Source organism: Talpa europaea (assembly GCF_964194135.1).
Source record: "Talpa europaea genome assembly, chromosome: 14".
Classification (NCBI taxonomy): domain Eukaryota; kingdom Metazoa; phylum Chordata; class Mammalia; order Eulipotyphla; family Talpidae; genus Talpa; species Talpa europaea.
The window spans coordinates 82,107,359-82,127,106 of record NC_140082.1 but is presented as its reverse complement, the minus strand read 5'-3'; the positions used below and the strand labels follow the sequence as shown (position 1 = coordinate 82,127,106).

General features: G+C 35.4%; 1 protein-coding gene across 4 annotated transcripts in view; it reads left to right on the top strand.

Moving 5' to 3' along the window:
* The window catches only part of LRRC28 (leucine rich repeat containing 28), a gene marked incomplete at its 5' end in the record, with an annotated part of 93,006 nt that overhangs the window by 12,043 nt on the left and 61,215 nt on the right, over nt 1–19,748 (top strand). For all 4 annotated transcript variants that reach the window (XM_084253436.1, XM_084253437.1, XM_084253435.1 and 1 more), the window contains 2 exons: nt 10,256–10,293; nt 10,876–11,013. In XM_084253436.1, coding sequence (XP_084109562.1) covers nt 10,256–10,293; nt 10,876–11,013 — 176 coding nt within the window. The remainder of the gene's footprint in view (nt 1–10,255; nt 10,294–10,875; nt 11,014–19,748) is intronic.

The window sequence follows — 19,748 nt, the reverse complement described above, 5'->3', positions numbered from 1 at the left end:
TCACTCTCAGAGCTGGCCAGACGCTGCGAGCTGGTGGAGAGCCAAAAATGGGGTCCCCCAAAGCCCACGTGTCTGCCTTTTATATCCACCTGGCTGCTTAACCCCACCCTCAGGTCCCAGCCACCTTCCCTTTGGTGGTGATGGGATTTGGAGTTCCCAGTGTCTTTGGCTTTGACCTGGGGTGGGGGTGGAGTCCACAAAGCCTATATGGAATTAGCTTTGGGACATCCTTTTCCCCCTAACACTCGTAACCTCCTTTAGTCAGTAATAACATTTTCATAGTTAGTACTTTATATTTACAGTTTCTGTTTTGTTTAATGATATGTCTTTTATCTTCTAACCGGATGGTGACACACACACATATTTATATTTATATGTGTTCTGGTAGATAACACATACATATGCAGACACATGCACAAGTAAAACATAACAATAGCCTGAATGATGGGAGGGAGGAACTAAAAGTGTTGATTTAAGTTTCCTATATTACATGTGAAGTTGTATGATATGTTAAGGTATATTATGCTCAGTTAAAGATGTATAACTTTGCCATGTTATTAACATAGAATTAATTATTAACATAGAATTAATAAACTTGAGTGGTAGTAAAATGAAATTCTAAATACTACAATATTTTAAAAGAAGGGGAAAAAAAGAAAGAATTAAATGAGATAAATAAAAGTTACCTAGCCCCCCCCCCCAAACAAAAAAATAAAAGAAGGGGGAAAATAACAAAGATCTGAGAAAACAGATTGTAAATGGTGGATTTGAATTCAATCATATCAGTAATCACATTAAATGTAAATGTCATAGACACGCGCATTTAAATGTTAAATGACCTAAATTGTAAGACTGATCAAAAATCAAAGAACCAACTAATGTTGATTTCAAGAAACTCATTGGAATTATAAAGACACAGGCTAGAATAAAAGAATGCAAGTCCCAGTTCCAGTAGAACTGAATAAACTCCTCTGGCCTGATCCTCTGACTGGTAACTAAAGTGGTAAAAGGCGCATTTTTCTCATTCAGCATAATTCACCAAAGATTCATTCAAGTTGCTGCATGAATCAGTAGTTGATTCCTTTTTATTGCTGAGTTACATTTCATGGCATGGATGTCATGCAATTTGATTGAACATTTACCTGCTGAAGAACATACTAGTCATTTCCAGTATTTAGCTATTATGAATAAAGCTGCGATGAATATTTGTATACGATGTTTTGTGAATTTTCAGAGTTTTTGTTTCTCTGAGGTTAATGCCTATGATTATAACTGCTGAGTCATATGAAACTTCATATTCTTTTTGACTGACATATAATTCATATACCATAAACTTACCTTTTTAAAAATATATGACTCAGTGGGGTTTTCCTTTTTTTTTTTTTCCTTTTTTTTCCTTTTTTTTCCTTTTTTTTTCCTTTTTACTATATTCATGAGGTTGAACAACCATTACCACTTTTTAATTCCGGAACATTGTTATCACCCCAAAAGAAATCCATTCTCACTTTTGCCTATCCCCAATCTTACATAACTCTCTGGCGACCAGTAATCCACCCTTTCTATGGCTATGCCTGCCCTGGGCATTTCATAGAAATGGGGTCATACAACATGTGGCCAGTTGTATCTGACTGCTGAAATCATGGCATGTTTTAAGACCCATGTGTGTTGTAGACTGTTTCAGAATTTGCTCATTTTTATGACCGCATAAAATAAATATTCACTATTTATTTTGTCTGTTGTCAGTGAATGGATATTTGGGTTGTTTACATAGTTTGGCTATGGTAAATAATACAACTATGAACTTTTTATGTATAAGTGTATGCATGAATGTGTATTTTCAGTTCTCTGGGATTTCTACCTGGGAGTGGCATTGCAGTGGTAACTGTGTTTAACTAGTTGAGGATCTGCCAAACCGTTTCCCAAAGGGGCTGCATCATTTTGCACTCCTACCCAGCAGTTTGTGAGGATTTGACTGAATATCTTCATCAATACTTGTTATTTTCTGTCCTTTGAATTATAGTTCCTCTAGTAGGTGTGACATGGTATCACATAGTTTGGATTTTTTTTGATTGATGACAGCTTTTCAGGTGTTTGTTAACCATTTGCATATTTTCTTTGGAAAACGTCATTCAAATCTACTGTCCACTTTTAAATTATGATATTTATCTTTTTATTGTTGAATTATAAGAGTTCTTTATGTATTTGATACTAGATCCCCATTAGATATGTGATTTACAAATATTTTCTCCCATTTTGTGGTTATCTCTTTGCTACTTTTATTTAAAGATTAAAGCTTTTGTATTTTGCCGATGTTTTGGTATTATATCAAAGATACTTTCCAATATAGTGTCACAAAGATTTACTCCTGCTTCTTGGGTTGTATAATTTTAGCTCTTACATTTATGTCTTTGATCCGTTTTGAGTTAATCTTTGCATATGAGATAATACAGAGATCTTCTCTCTCTCTCTCTCTCTCTCTCTCTCTCTCTCTCTCTCTCTCTCTCTCTCTCTTTTTTTTTGGTGGGACCCTCGCTGGCGGCAGGGGAAGGAACCATTGCTGTAGAGGCTGCGGGCAGCCTCATAGCCCAGGGCTCAACGGCTGTGCCACCAGGGGAGACCCAGAGGTCTTCTCTTTTTACATTTAAATAGGCAGTTACCTCAGATCATTTGTTTAAAAAGCAACTTTTTCCCCCATTGAATTGTCTTAGCTGCTCTGTCAAAAATCAATTGACCATAAACACATGGGCATATTTCTGGATTCTCCTGTTACCACTATCCCATTAGCCAGTATCACAAAGACTTGATTACTGTAGTTTTGAAATTGAAACATGTGAGTCCTCCAACATCATTCTTATTTTTAAACTGCTTTAGCTATTCTAACTCACCTGTGTTTCTTGTGAATTTTAAGATCAGCTTGTCAATTTATGCCAAAAAAAAAAAGGCAGTTGTGATTTTTGATAGCAATTGCATTGAATCTTTCGATCCATTTGTAGGGTATTGCCATTTTAGCAATGTTATATTTTCTAATCCATGAATATGGGATGTCTTTCCATTTTATTAGGCCTTCAGTTTCTTTCAACAATTTTTTTGTTTGAACTTTGGACACTTTTCAGTGTAAAAATCTTGAGTTTCTTTAAATGTTTCTAAATATTCTTTTTGATGCAATTGTATATAGATTATGTTTTTAATTTTTAATTTTATTTATTTATTGCATCATTTTTCATTTTTGCACAATGTATGCATTTTCATCTTGGTTATAGTCCCCGTACAATTCCCACCACCCCTTGTTTTGATCCTACTCCCTTCCCCACCTCTCGTAGTGTGTCTCTAGTTTATAGTTGCTTGTTGATTTTGATTTTTACTTTATTATAATCAGTCTTTTTCCTGGTCCCTTATTTAGGTTTTCTGAATTCCTGCTATGAGTGAGACCATCTGATATTTTTTTTTTCTTTCTGGCTTATTTCACTGAGCATGATCCCTTCCAGCTCCATCCATGTTGCTGCAAAAAAGATAAACGCATGCAATTTGCAGATTATTTTTTTTTTTAATTTCAACTTCAGAATTGTCTATTGCATAGTATATAAAAAAAGAACTCATTTTTGTATGTTGATCTTGTTTCGTCCAACCATGATGAACTCATTTATTAGCTCTAATTTTTTTGGGGGGTGGGGGTAGATTCCTTAGGATTTTGTAGTATAGAATCATGTCATGCCAATAAAAAGTTTTACTTCTTCCTTTTCAATATATATGCCTTTTATTTCCTTTTTGTGTTTAACTGCCTTGTCTATAACATAGGATATTGAATGGAAGTGGTAAGACTAGACATCTTTGTTTTGTTCTTGATCTTAGGGGGAAAACTTTTAGCCTTTTTTTCATTATGTGTTGCTAGCTATTGTTCATGGGTATCCTGTGTGTAATTGAGGAAATTCTCTTATGTTTGTTTTGTTTTCAGCATAAGTGTTTTTGATTTCATCAAATGACTTTTTCATTATCTCTTGAGATGACCATGCTGGTTTTGTCCATTATTCTACTAATATGGCATCTTACATTAATTGATGTTTACGTTTAGCCAGCCTTGCAAACCTGGCAGTAAATCCCATTTGGTCATGGAGTATAATCCTTGTTATATGTTGCTGAATTTGGTTTGTTATTATTTTGTTAAGAGATTTTACATCTGTATTCATAAAAGATGTTGGTCTGTAGACTTATTTTCTGAAAAAGATTTTGTCTGATTTTATTTATTTATTTATTTTACATTGTTCTTTTTTTAAGATTGATTTATTTATTTACACAAGCACCGGGTACAGTCAGAAGCGCAGGAGGGTAAGAGAATTCACCAGAGCCAGAGTGGAGAGCAGAACAGGCAGACTGACGAAGTACACTGCTGAGGGGAACAGCGGGCGCAGCAGGAGAGGTCTGCATGCCATGTGGGCCCCTCGCCCTGTGGCCGGGGATCTAATTGGCGCTGCAGAGCTTTGCAGCTCAGCGCTCAACTGCTGTGCCACCAGGGAGACCCTTGTCTGATTTTATTATTAGAACAATAATGGCCTTAGAGAATGAGGTAGAAGAGTTCTTTTCTTTTTTAAAATTTCTTTTTAAAAAATTATTTTCCGGTCCTCCCCTGTGGTGCAGCAGTTGAGCGCTGGGTTATGAAGCTGCCTCTGCAGCGCCGGTTCTATCCCTGGCCACCGGGCGAGGGGCCCACATGGAGCGCAGATCTCTCCGGCTGCCCGCTGCTCCCCTCGGCAGTGTATCATCAGTCTGCCTGTTCTGTTTCCTGCTCTGGCTCTGGTGAAGTCTCTCACCCTCCCATGCTTCCGACTGTACCCAGTGCTTGTATAAATAAATAAATCTTAAAAAAAAAAAGAAAAAGAAAAATTATTTTCCAAACTATTTGCTCAGTTACCTTAGTGATTAGTGAGGACTAGGCCAAGCTTTCCTTAACTACCTGAACACAAAGTCTCAGTGTTTGAGAGGTGCCATGTAGGTGGTCTGTATTGTGCCCTCACCTCTCAGACAGGCAGTCGACCGCTTTGCTCTAGTCTTCACTTCTTACTTATGTAGCGCTTCAAGTTGAACAGAGGGAGTGTTTATGTCTTTTTTTTTTAAGTGATCTTTTTTTTAAGATTTATTTATTTATACAAGTAAATAAATACTTCTGACTGGGTACAGTCAGAAGCATGGGAGGCTGAGAGAATTCTCTAGAGCCAGAGAGGGGAACAGAACAGGCAGACTGACGAAATGCACTGCCGAGGGGAGCAGTGGGTGCAGCAGGAGAGGTCTGTCGCACCATGTGGGACCCACGCTGGTGGCCAGGATTGAACCAGTGCTGCAGAGGCTGCGGGCAGCTTTGCAGCCCAGTGCTCAACCGCTGCGCTGCCAGGGGAGGCCCAGGAGTATTTATGTCCTAACTGAGCATTTGCACAGCTCTGGGAATGATATCCTAGATAATTCAGAAATATGCCAGAGTTTTTCAAAGGTCCTGTTGACATCTTCCCCAATTTTCTGTTTTAAGATTTTTAATTGTCTAGTGTTTGTTCTAGCTGTTATGTTCTGCCTCAGGTAGTTATGAAGTTAAGCAATTTCCTGTAATTTGTTTCAGATGGGGAAAAGATTTTTGTGCTGGGCAAGCTTTTGGCCAAATAAAATGAAAAACAGCCTACAAGTGGGGTCTTCCAGTGAACCATGACTTAACTCAATAGTGGCAGTTCCTTGGGAATGAGCTCCAAACTGATTCTGCCTCTTTAGGTGCTAGACAGGCTGCTAATTTTCACTTTGCTTGTGAGCTTTTGGTTTTCCAGGGTCAGCAGAACTAGAGAATGAGGCATAGGCATGGAGCAAGTGAAAATGTGCCAAGCTGATATTTCATTACTCCACTGAGATTTTTGCCTTTTTTTTAATTAAACCCTTCCTGTATTACTGCAAGGTTTTGGTTAATTTCCTGAGTTCTATACATATAGCTTCTGGCAATTTTTGTCTCTATGTTGGTTTTATGGAAAAGAGAATTTTTGGCAGGTTTTTACTCTGCCACTTTTGCTCTAAATCTGTAGTTTTATCGGAAAATGCCAAGTAATTTTCCAGGTTGACTAACATTTTATATTCTTCCCCCAGCATTGATTCTTCCTATTTCTCCATTTCTTGCCAGCATTTGGTGGTGTTATTTTCAATTTTTGTCATTTGTGTAGTTTTGTTTTAATTTGTATTTCTCTCCTGACTCATGATATTGAACATCTTTTTAGTCACTTATTTGTCATCTATATCTTTTCTGCAGTGAAATGTTTATTTATGTATATCACTCATTTTGGATTTTTTTGTCTTGAGTTTTAAGAGTTCTTTATATATTATAGTAACTAGTTCCTTGAATATTTTGCTTACAAATGTATTTTTTCCCTAGTGTATAGCTTGTTTTTCATCCTCTTTATGTTATTTTTTCCAGAGCTAAATCATTATATTTTGATGAGGTCCAGTTTATCAGTTTTTATTTTTATGTATTATGTTTTTAGTATCAAGACTAAGACCTCTTTGTCTAGCGCTAGGTCCTGAGAAAGGTTTTCTTCTATTACTTTTTTCTTTAAAACTATAATTTTTTTTTGTCTTACATTCATCTCCATAGTTTTGAAATATTCCCACCCCCAATCTTTTGGGACTAAATTTGGTTACCAGGTTTTTGTTTTTTTGTTTTTTGTTGAAAGTCAACGAGGACTTTCATGATGCTCATTGCCTAACATCTTGGATAGTTTCTGAAGTGACATCTGTTGTCATGCATGTATTTCTTCCTCAGTACATAATGTGCCCTTTCTTCATGGGCTATTTTGAAGAATTTCTCTCTCTCTCTTTTTTTTTTTTTTTTTTTTTACACTGGATTTCAGGGATTTGATTGTAATGTATTTTGTTATGGCTTCCTTTTTCCTTCTCCTTCACATTCAGTTTGTTGGAGTTTTGTCTTCATAGTTTTCATCTAACTTAGAAAAATTTTTACATGATTTCCTTCAGTATTTATCTCTATGTCCATTTCTCTGCCCTTGGCTGCTGAACTCTGACATGCTACACTGTTTCATACTGTCCCATAATCACTGACACTCAGTTCAACTTTTTTCATTTTTTTTTTAATGTGCTTCAATTTGGACAAATTGTATTTCTGTCTTCAGAGTCAGTCATATTTTCTTCTTAAGTCTCTGATCTGCTGCTAATTCCACCCAGTGAAATTTTCACTTTGCTTGAATTTTTGATATCTAGATGTTCTGTTTGGTTCTCTGTATCTTAACATTTCTCTCACAAGGTTCATGTTTTTATTTAAATATCTATATGTAGTGTTATAGCTGTTTTAATGTTCTCCTTTGCTAATTCCATTATCTCTCATCCTAATGATCTGTATTGATTGATTTCTATTGTGGCTATTTGGTCACATTTTCCTGCTTCTTGGCATGTCTGATACCTTTTGTTGTCTACTGGGTCTCATAAATTCTAGTGCTGAATGGCTAGATTTTGTTGTACCTTTTTCTGGCATGTGGTTATATGCAGCTTGTTCCTTTCATGGCTATGTTTACACTTTGTTAGGATAGGTTTAGAGTAGCCTCTAGGGGTACTTTAGCCCTATTACTAAGGCATGGCCATTCCAGAGTCTTTCTTGAATGTTCCTTGTAATCTTGAGGACTTGATGTATTTGTTGCTCAGAACTTGCATGCCCTCTAGCCCTAGATGAACTCTGTAGACCATATAACCAATAGATTGTTTTCAATTGCTGTTTGCCTTGAATGCATTTTAGAATTCAATTAAGAATCAACGAACCCCTTTTTTTTTTTTAAAGGTTTGGTGGTTTATTTAAAAAAAATTTTTTTTGTAGCACTATCTCCTCCAGAACACTGTCTTGCAACTTCCAGCCATCTCAGCTCCCCTAAACTCTGATGTTTCTCCGTAACTCAGTCTGACATCCCTACTTTGTTTTGGATCTCAGTCCCACTCCATAGCTCACAGTTTGCCTCCAGCTCATCTCATGTGTTTCCTTTCTTTCAGGGAACATAGTCTGAGTTGCTTTTGTCAATATCTGAAAGTAATTGGTTCATGTATTCCATCCAGTTTTCTTGTTGTTTATAACAGCTTAGTGTAAATTTGCTCCCTGTTATTCCATCCTGTCATGAAGTAAAAGCCCAATTCCTTTAATTTTTGAGAGAATCTTAATAACCATTTTATTTTGGAACAGTTTTATGTTTACAAAAAAGTTGTAAAGACATATACAGAGAGTTAATAGTAATCCTTTCACCCGTTTATCCTATTAACGTCTTATAATTCCATGGTATATTTGTCAAAAGTAAGAAGATGATATTGGTATATTACTATTAAGTAAATGTCCATATTTAATTTTATTTAAAAAATGCCCAACCATTTTCCAAAAGTGGCCATACTATCTTGCATTTCCACCAGTAATGTCTGGTTTTCTGCACTATTTGAGTAGACGAACACAATGAAAACTAGTTATACTAAAACACCAATATTTCAGCTACGCTGAAAGTTCAAGAATTAAGTAAAGAAAAGTGACTTAAAATTGCTCAACTTATGATTACCAGTGACTCATGCTAAGAATAATTAGCAATAATAGTAGCATTCATGGGACTCTGTTCTAAGAGCTTTACATTTATTGGGTCAATTAGTCCTTATAAGTTCCCTGTGTTGTAGTTGGTGCTGTTATCAGCTGTTTCTGAAGATTAGGAAAGTGGGAAGTTAAGTCATTTTCCCCTGGTCAAATATTACTCCACCAGTGATGATTTTGATGATACTTCATAGGTTGCACATCAGAATAACTTAGGAACTAGGACAATTTTTCACTTGGTGCTGGATATGATCTTAGGCACATATGTTAGAAGAGCAACAGTGATATTGTGTAATAGATTAGGGATATTCTATGGTAATGTATACTGGGTCTTCATTTAATATAGGTACTTTCCTTGTGTTAAAATACACTTTAATATCAGTTATAATAGTACTTTAGCTCATGTTTTAATTTGGACATTTTAAGGTCCTTTTTAATAGAATTTTAGCTAAGGCAAATAGTTTGTGGAATTTTAAACATCAGTTTATTTTGGTCTCTGGGTTTTGTATAACAAATGCAAATATATGTTTGTTCGTGTGTATGCGTGCACATGTGTGCACACATTTACATTTAATCTTTAGGCACAGAGAATTTTTAGAGTCACTTCATAAAAGTATTTAGGTATTCCCACCTAAAATTAATGTTTAAAGAGTATTGATTTTAAAATATGGAATCATTTCATATACACAAAGCAAGAAATAAAACATAGTGTAATTGTTTAAATTGCATTAGGTCCAGCAAGTTAATACTGGATATAAAATTGGTTTAATCTAGTACTGAATAATATTATTAAATTTATTAATTTTCTATCTTATTCTGTGTCAGTGATGTTTTAACATTTGATATTAGAAAATTTCAAAATTGTGTTTTTTTTAAAAATACTTCATGAAGATTGATTTATGAGGTGCAAGAAGTAAAACAATGGGTTTGAAAATAGCTTATCAACATCTATCCCTCTTGTCTCAAATGAGTAATATGAATTTATTTAAAAAATTGTTTCTCTATGATCTCTAGCAGTCACTATTGCTTTGCTTTAAATAGTTGGCTGCTGCTGCTTGCGTAGTTTCCACCAGAGTGTGCTAAAGATACTTTGGTGAGAAAAGTATTATTGACTTAGGCTTGCCTGGACTTGTCAGCTAGAAACTTTTTTTTTTCAAGAAAAGAATTTGACTTCTGTTTACAAAATTCCTTTTGCTGTGAAATCAATACTTACCTTGACAGTTGAGCATTTCTAGAGAAAATGTAATGGTGAATATTTAATCTCAGTGAACTAGAGAAGCTAAGGATGTGTTTTATGAGGTTGGGAAAAAAAAACCAAACTCAAGTTCTACATACAAAAATGTACTTAAAGTGTCCAAATCACAAAAGCTAAAATTAGATAATAGAATATTATTAAATAATCCAGATTTCTCTATTGTACGCGCTTTTATTTTAAATAACAAATGAATCAGTGGTTTTCATATTTACAGTTCTAACATAGCAAATTATTCTCAAAATATTGTTTGTTAGCTGTGATGACCATGTATCTTATGTTGATGCTCTTTGAATAGAATCTGAAAGACAATTTGGTCATATTTGACAAATTTCTAAGTGAGCATTTTACAAACTGATTACCTAGGGAAAGTACTGAATGTTGACAGCTGCTTTTCCTCCCTTCTCTTTCCCCAGGTACCTTCATTCAAATAACATAGTTGTGGTTCCAGAAGGTAAGTGTGCTTCCAATTTCATTAGGTGGTGATATAGTTTAAGCTTTGCTTTATAATAGTAGAACAGATTGTCTCTTTAACCCTATTTTGTTTGGTATATTAGAAAATTTTAATTATAAAACATTTTATCTTTATTAGTTTCAAAGTCTCCCTTATCCCAATTACTAAGTTCTTTTAACAGTTGCAATTAAGTCTAAAATGTTTGTAACAGGTTAAATTATTACTAAATTGTTTTTAGGTAAATAATAAAATGATGAATTCTAAATTTAATAAATATTAAGAATTTTGGTTAGTTAAGAAAGTGCTTGTATATCATGAATTATTTAAGTAATTTTTCACATTAAAATTTTTATTTATGCTTTTGTTCCCCTCATTCTCTTTTTAAGGTATTTATATTTCAGTTCAGGGTGGAGGTCTTATCACTTTCATAAAACTTATTTTTCTTTGTTTTTACTGTTTTGTGAGCAACTGAACTAGAGATATTAAGTATTAACATATTTTAACTTGGAGTAGCTGCATTAAAGATTTTGCATAACACTTGTGTCAAATTAATTTTGCTCCACTCTTCTTTTCTCTTTGAAGCCATTGGATCCCTTGTAAAACTCCAGTGTTTAGATCTTAGTGACAATGCCTTAGAAATTGTCTGCCCAGAAATCGGTCGTCTGAGAGCTTTACGTCATCTCCGATTAGCTAATAACCAACTGCAATTCCTACCTCCAGGTAATCATAATCTGTAGCACACAATTAATTGTTCCTCATCTGTTACAGGTCTGCTTTTCTTCATATTTTGTACTGTGTGTCTAGGCAGTGGACTTTGGAAATATTTGTAAATATTTGACTATTTGAAGATGAAACTAAGGAATATGGGTGAAACATGACTAAGAGTTTCTTCCCTGATAATTATTAGGATGCTGTTATAAATTAAGAAGGTGGTATTTATGTTTTGGGCCTGCAACTTACTACAGTTGTAGATTGCATCCAGTGCCTAACACTGTCCTGGTGAAATATTTGTACAAATAACTACTCAGTTCTGAAATTCATGTAAGAGAATTTAGATGAATTTTGTATGATATCATCCTTTTAGTGTTCAGAAGGCAGTATTTTATCTCATTCTCTGGCGAGGTAATTGATATACATTGACTTTGATTTAATAAGAAGTCATACTAGAATTTAGTAGCAGAATCTGAGTCCTAGAATTGTCAGTTCTGCCTATTGAACATCCTGTTTGATTGTGATGAAACTGTAGACAGTCCCAAACCCTTGCATCCTCCTGAGTTGCCTTTAAACACTTTGACTTTCTAATTAGGAACATCCAGAGACCTTGCTGTGTGAGTACACATATTTGCAGAATCTGCTGTCATGTCATTTCCCATATTAAAAAAATGAAGTATGAAAAAAAATTTTTTAAGGGGCCTCCCCTGGTGGCGCAGCGGTTGAGCGCTGGGCTGCAAAGCTGCCCGCAGCCTCTGCGGTACAGGTTCGATCCCTGGCCGCTGGCGAGGGTCTGCTCCCCTCAGCAGTGTATTTCGTCAGTCTGTCTGTTCTGTTCCCTGCTCTGGCTCTGGTGAATTCACCTTCCCACGCTTCTGACTTACCCCAGTTCTTGTATAAATAAATAAATAAATCTTTTTTTTTTTTTTTTAAACATAGCTATAAAAAAAAGAAGAAATTTTTTTTTAAGATTTATTTTATTTATTTATGCATACAAAAACTGGTGTGTAGGCCAGAGGTGTGGGGTGTGGGGGAAGATTCACCAGAGACAGAATGGGGAACAGAACAGGCAGATCTACTGAAATACACTGTTGAGGGGAGCAGTGGGCGAGATAGGAGAGGTCTGCTGCACCATGTGGGTCAGTTCCCTGGCCGGGGATCGAGCTCAAGCAGCAGTGACTGATGATAGCTTGACAGTGCCGAGAATATAACCCCTGCGCCACCAGGGAGGCCCTGAATAACATTTTTAAGCTTTTGCTTAAAGTATTACATGAAAGTTATTCAAGAATGAGCAGAGAAAAATACAGATGTCACATAAACTGGGACAGTTTATGTCCCTGTTACTAGTTTTAGTAACAACTCTTTCAGAACCAACCAGTCTTTCAGTGTATCCAAGTAAAATGTGTGACTCAACTAAAATTACAGTTTACTATCTATTATGGAATTTTGGGGTCTCCTGAGAATGTTAAAAACTACTCACGTTAAAGCCATGAATGAAAAGTAGATAATATTTGTCATTTTAAAAATACTTTCTGGAAAGTATTTTAAGTACAGAAATTTCTAAATGAAAATGTAATTACTGACTAGTCTTGGACTTTATGTGTTGGCCTTGAATTTAGGTTTAATATTGTTTACAAAAAATGGTACTAGTACAGAACTTTCACATAGACAATAATTTTTTAATCTCATATGAGTGTCGTATTGTTTCCTACTATAGTTTATACAAAAATTTTCAGTACATTGTAGGAATTTTTCCTTTGGAGTTCATTTTATGTAATCATGCTCTCAGTGGTATTTCATTTTAGCTTTCATCAGTTTTATATATTCAGATATTCAGGAAATTAGATTCTCTTTTGGATATTGCATATAAAATGTTATCAGTAAAGATAATACTCTGCATTTTCATATATGGAATTTATACAAGATATATTGTAAATCAAATGCAAGGATATAATACTTTATTTGCAAGCCCCCTTTTATATATGTTTAAAGAACTTTTGAGAAATACAATTCTCTGTTAAACCATTATTCTTTGTAGTCTAGTAGTTTCTCTTTTCCTGTAATTTAAGAACGTTTTGTGGTAGAATATAGCCATTTCCTTCCATTATGTGCTCTCAGAGGTTAAGGATGTACTGCTAGTATCATTGACTGCTTCTTAACAACCATCAAAGGATATAGTTTTTCTGACTTTCATATATTTTTTTATTTATAGCTCACCTGTTGATAATAGATTTGAGGCATTTATTTTTTATTTTCTTTCCCTAGCTTATTTTCATTGTCAGAATTTGTCTGACTTTGCTTGAAGTAAAATGATATACAGTAATAGCTGTATAAAAACTTTTTATTGCACTATATATAATTTTTTTTCTAGACCATCATGAGTAGCAATGGACTGGAACCTACTAATGATTTGATTCACTTTATACATCTCTTCATGTTATGATTTAAATCGGCTACATATGCCTCAAATGTTTGATCATGTTTGGAACATACTATGGGAAACTATTCCAACTGTAATTTAAAAAAATGTGGGGGGGCTGCCCTGTCGTCACCATTTGATGAAAATAGACACCAATTGATATTTGACTGATAACCCTTTCAACCTAGTCCATGCTTCTTCTATGTTGCATTCCCTTGACCTAATTTAGTTTTATTATGTATATTTGTTGTGATTGAAAAATCTTTGAATATAATTTCATACTCAGAATTTAAAATTAAAAAAAAATTAGAGTGTTTGAAATATTGAAAAATCTAGATGAATATAGCAAGTTTGAAAATTAGAATCTAAGAGTGGATTATAGGAGTTTCATGAACAACCTCAAGTAATCACAAAAACCATTCAGTGTTTGTGAATGTGTACATATTGCTATGAAGGTCTGATATTTTCATTGGCTTCTCAAACAGATTCATGACTTCTGAGTTGAGTCTATTTGGTTGTTTGTCAATACCCATTTTCTGGGAATATCCCTTCTTCCATTCTATTGGATTTGGGAGAACTCACTGCAAATTTTCTACCAAGTCATACTGCTTTCTCTCAACAAATGATAGCGTTGGTATAGGTGCCTGACCCAAACAGGATCAGGTCTTTTTCTGGGAATTTTAGAAGAGGCTGGTAGGAGAGAAGGAAAGAGCAAGGTAAGCAGACAAAATCAGCTTCTCTTTCGTTCTCTCGGCACAATACAATGTAATCTTGTAAGGTGCTAGTGGTAAGCATATAGAAAGGGAAACAGATAAAGAGAAATAGATGAAGCAGATGAACAGAGAACGCGGAGGCGAGTTTCTAAGTTTCCTTTACTATTCCAAGTTTGTTCTTAAGGCCCATAGCCTTTTGTATTGTGCTTAAGCTCGCTCTGTATGGATTGTGAAGAGTTCCATGTAACATTGGTGCCCTAAAGGTTTAAAATAGCCAATCTGGATTATGGGATTAATTGCATATTAAACTCTCTGATTTATTTAACTGTACTTTGAAAATGCTGTTGATAGTGGGAAATCCAGGGTTAGCAATAGCATGATCGGAAGTGGTTCAGTTTGTTACCTGTGTTTTTCCTTTTTACAATGTATTTTGTATCTTTCTTTTCTTTCTTTTTTTTTTTCCCCAAAGATTTATTTTATTTATATAAGAACCGGGATACAGGCCAGATGTGCGGGAGGGTGAGAGGATTCACCAGAGACAGAGCAGGGAACAGAACCGGTAGAATGACGAAATACACTGCTGAGGGGAGCAGCAGGCAAGACAGGAGAGGTCTGTCGCGCCATGTGGGTTGCTCCGCTGCCGGCCAGGATCGAACTGGTACTGCGGAGGCTCAGACAGCTTCACAGCACTGCGCTCAACTGCCTGCGCCACCAGGGAGGCCCTATTTTGTATCTTTCTATTAGATGCCTTTTTTCTTGTCCTGAACACACATGGTTTCTAGAAAGTGCAGAGAAGAGAACAGTAGTGTGGAATATAAGAATATGGAGAAAGGGGCCTCTGCTATCCTCAATGTCCCATCTATAGTGATAAAAATGTTTTTCTGCTGGTACAGAGGAGACCTCACCTTTCACAGGGTAGTATTTATCACCTGCTTCAAGGAGAAATGAAGAAAGTCATAGTTGCCCTTCTTGTATTTGCTATTTTTTAATGCCTTTAACCCAAAATAATCAATATGCCAGAGAGGCATATTTTGGGGTGGCATGCTCTAACCCTTACAGCAGCCACCACAGTGCACAACTGGAACTTAATCCTATGGGGAACCTGGGAATTGATGAAAAACACATCTCTCAGAATCATTCCACTCAAGTGCTGATAAAACTAAACCATTTAAATATCAACTCCCAAAAATTATTGGATGAGAGCTGCTTGGCTGAGAGGATAGTATTAATCTCCTGGTACTTCTGGCATGCTGTGTAGAGTAGCAGACTTCAGAAAAGATCATAGCCACAGGCATATAGATACTGGCTGTGTAGAGTTGGCCAGAAAATAGTGGTAGGTCTGTGTGCTACTTCTGGGGCTCCATCAAGCTCCAGCAGACATTATGTATATTGACTGAAGAAAGGTGCTTAGTATGTCTGCCTTGAAAATCTTCCTGAGTTGGTCCGTAGACCCCAGCCTGAAAGAGAAGGCTAATTTAATAGTATGGGTTTCACTTGGCTCAAAAATGAATAAATAATCATTACCCTCCCAGATTTTCTACCTAAAATTATTGAAGTCATATTTAAACTATACTCCAGACTATAGTAAGTGAAACAATGTGGTATTGGACTAAAAACAGATGCATATATTAATAGAATAGAACTGAGAGCCCACAAGGAAACCCACACTTACATTGACAGTTAATTTATATTGTAGGAGCCAAGAGTAGACAATGGAGAAAGGAAAGTCTCTTCAACAAATGGTGTTGGGAAAACTAAACAGTGATATGCAAAAGAATGAAACTATATCACTATCTCACACCATACAGAAAAATTAATTCAAAATGGAGGAAAGACCCCCAAACCATAAAATACATAGAAGAAAACACAGGCAAAACACTTCATCACATTGGCTTTAGTGATTATTCTTGAGACTTACCTATTACAGCAAGGAAAACAAAAAAATCAACAGAACTACATCCGGCTAAAAGGCTTCTGCATAGTGAAAGAAACTATCAAAATAAGGAGATATCCTACTGAATTGGGAGAGAAAATACTTGCATATCATATATCTAACAAGGGACTAATATTCAAGGTCTGCAAAGAACAACTACAACTCAACAAGAATACAACCCAACCAAAAAAATGGAGAGAATATCTAAATAGATATTTCTCCAAAGAAGAAATACAAATGGCCAACAGGCACATGAAAAAAAATGCTCAACACTTACCATCAGGGAAATGAAAATCAAAACCACAGTGAGATACCATGGCCCACATCAAAAAAACAGAAACTACAGCCTCCGCATGGTGTGGAGAAAAGAAGCCTTCATACACTTGTTTGGAATGTAGATTAGTCCATCCTCTGTAGAAAAGAGTATGGCGGTTTCTCAAAATATTAAAAATAGATCTACCATATGATTCAGCATTTCCACTCCTTGTTATGTAGCCAAAGAATACAAAAACACTATTTCAACTGGATAGCTGCTCTCCCATGTTGACTGCAGCAGTATGTATGATAGCCACATTTTGAAAACTAAGTGGCAGATGAGTGGATAAAGAAGGTGCAGTATGCATACATGATGGAATACTACTCAACTATTAAAAAAAAAATGTCGAAAATCTTGTCATTTGTGACACCATGGATAGAACTTATGGGGATAATGCTAAGCAAAATAAGTCAGAAGGAGAAAGATACTAGATGATTTCATTCATGTGGGATTTAAAGAAACAAAACACAAACAGAAACAAAACCAAAACAAACTCTACAAATCAATAAAGAGTAATACAGTTTAAAAGTAAATAAAATTGGGGTTAGAATAAAAAAATTATGAAAGTCACGATCAGTGGTATAAAAGCTCTGGAACCTTGAAGCTCTAGTTTTCTGAGCAGACCCATCCCCCATTTTAAGTAACTGTGTTTTGTTGAGCAATGAGTAAGGTGGGTTTCCATCAAAATGATTAAATGAAATGAAATCAAAAGATTTAATTAAAAGATAAAATGAACATTTTGACTTCATCTTTTTAACTGTGAAATTTTAAGATTATATTTTTCTTTACTTTTCACAAGCAAAATTATTTAATGTGATGTTTTGATATAGTATACATTGTGAAGTGGTTACCACAGTCAAACTGCATAAAATATTCTTCACCTTCCTTAGTTACCTTTTTGTGTGTGGGTGGTAAGAACATTTGCAAGTTTCAAAATACAATGTTATTATTTCTGTTGCCTTTCTTTTCCTAAAAAACTATTTATTATGGAAAATTTTAAACAATCAAAAGTAGATAAAGTAGAATAATCAGCCCCCATATACCCTACACCTTACTTTAACAGATATCAGTCACTTCCTCTCCTGTATTTTTCTTTAATTTTTGTTAACATTTTCCTCTACTCTTATAGTTTTTTTAATTAAAGTAAAATTTACATATAATGAAATATACAGATATACAAATTATGAGTTTTTACAAATATATATATATATACACCAATGAAACTTAAACCTTAATCAAGATAACAGAACTTTTTCATTACCCCAGAAAGTTGTCTCATGCCTCCTCCAGTCAATCTGTGTGCCATTGGCAAACACGTTTATGATTTCTATTATTACAGGTTAATTTCTTCTATTGTTGAGCATAATATAAATGGAGCCATATAGTATGCTCTCTGTATCAGGTTTCTTTCACTCAAAATAGTGTTGTGAGATGTATCCATGATGTTTAATGTGTCAGTAGTTCATCTTCCTTTTTTTAAAAGTTTTTTCTTTATTTTTATTTTTTTACTTTTAAACAATATTTGCTTCCCCCCATCCCCTCAGGTTGAGTCCCCATAGAATTTCCCTCCCCAAGGCATCCGTGCACCATCACCACAGTCCCCTGTTCTCCTTCCCTCCTTCTGATCCCTCTCCCTCCAGTAGTTCATCTTCTTTATATTGCAGAGTAATAGTCTATTGTACGCTATGTATGTTTTTTTTTTTCCCTCTTGATGGGCATGTGGGATTTTTTTAGTGACTACTATGAATAAAAGTAAGCATTTTGGGGACTTCCCCAGTGGTGCAGTGGGTTGAGTGCCACACTGTGAAGCTGTCCTGCAGCCTCTGCAGCGCTGGTTCAATTCCTGGCCGGCCAGGGAGAAACCCACATGGCGCAGCAGACCTCTCCTGTCTCGCCCGCTGCTCCCCTCAGCAGTGTCTTTGGTCCGTCTGCCTGTTCTGCTCCCCGCTCTGTCTCTGGTGAATTCTCTTACTCTCCTGTGCCTCTGACTGTACCCCAGTTCTTGTATAAATAAATAAATCTTTAAAAAAAACCCTAAGCATTTTTGTATTGTTATGAATATATATTTTCATTTCTCTTGGGTAACTACTTAATAGTGGAAATCTCAGTTTGTAGGGTAGGTTTATATTTAACTTTGTAAGAAATTGCCCAGCAGTTTTCAAAGTGCTTGTACAGTTTTACATTTCTGACAATATATGAGTGTTGTAGTTACTCCACATTTTTGCCAGTATTTGTTGTTGTCTATTATGTACTTTATTTTAGCCATCCTAATAGGCATGAAATTGTATTGCAATGTTATTTTAATTGGCATTTGATTTAATTTGCCTTTCCCTCTTGACTAATGGTGTTGAGTACCTTTGCATGTATTCTTAGGCTAGTTCAAATCCTTTTTGAATGTAGGTGGTATCACCATGCTTTACAGACTAGCTGCCAGATTTATGTTGAAGAATTCTCTTTGCTCTCTAGTTATTTTCTGTATCTTGAGAACTCTTCTAGCCGGTCTCTCCTCATTATCCTGCTCAGGGTGACTGTGGCTTCCCTGTACGCTATGTAGGTGAGTCTTGCTTCTGAGATGGTTCTCTTGGCTTTCCTCTTACTTTTCATATCCCAGTCTTTCTTGGCTCAAAGCTTAGAGTACATTGGGGAGATTGATTCAGCTTCCCGTTTTTGGTGAAGAATTGTAGGAAAGAGTTAGTGGTTTTATGTGTGTATGTGGGGGAAGGGCAGTTAGGTAATACAGTTTCTGAGTTTGGCACCCCTCTCTGGATTCTGTTTTGATGGGCCAGTCCACACATAACCCATCTGCACTGGACTGACTTCCCTTTAACCATTGTCTGTGGTAGAATCCTGTGCCCCTGGGAATCTCTTCACTTTTAAAATGGGCTTATCACTTTTTGGAATTGATTTAGGTTCCTTGGCCTCCTCCATCTCTGACAGGTTTTGGGAACTGATTTTGTAGCTTATCTGGCTTCTTTTAGTTGTTAAGGTGTGAGTAACAATCTCTTTTGACTTTCTAGTGTCTAATAAGTATTAAATTCCCTTCCTACCCCACAGATTGCTATAATTTGCTTTTTGTTCTTCTGTGTCTGCTTTTTGTCTTCTTTTGGATTACTTGAACTTGTATATTTTATTTTTTCTATTGGCTTTTATTTAGGATTTGCAATGTACGCTCTTAACTTACTAAGTTTACTAAAGATATTGTGCCACTTAATATAAATTGTGAGAAACTTCCAGTAGTATACTTCCATTTACCTGCCTCTCTTTATATTATTATAACTTATATTTTATTTCTCCCTGTGTTATGGGGCCTACAATATATTTATTTATTTATTTTTAAAGGATTTATTTATTTATTTATACAAG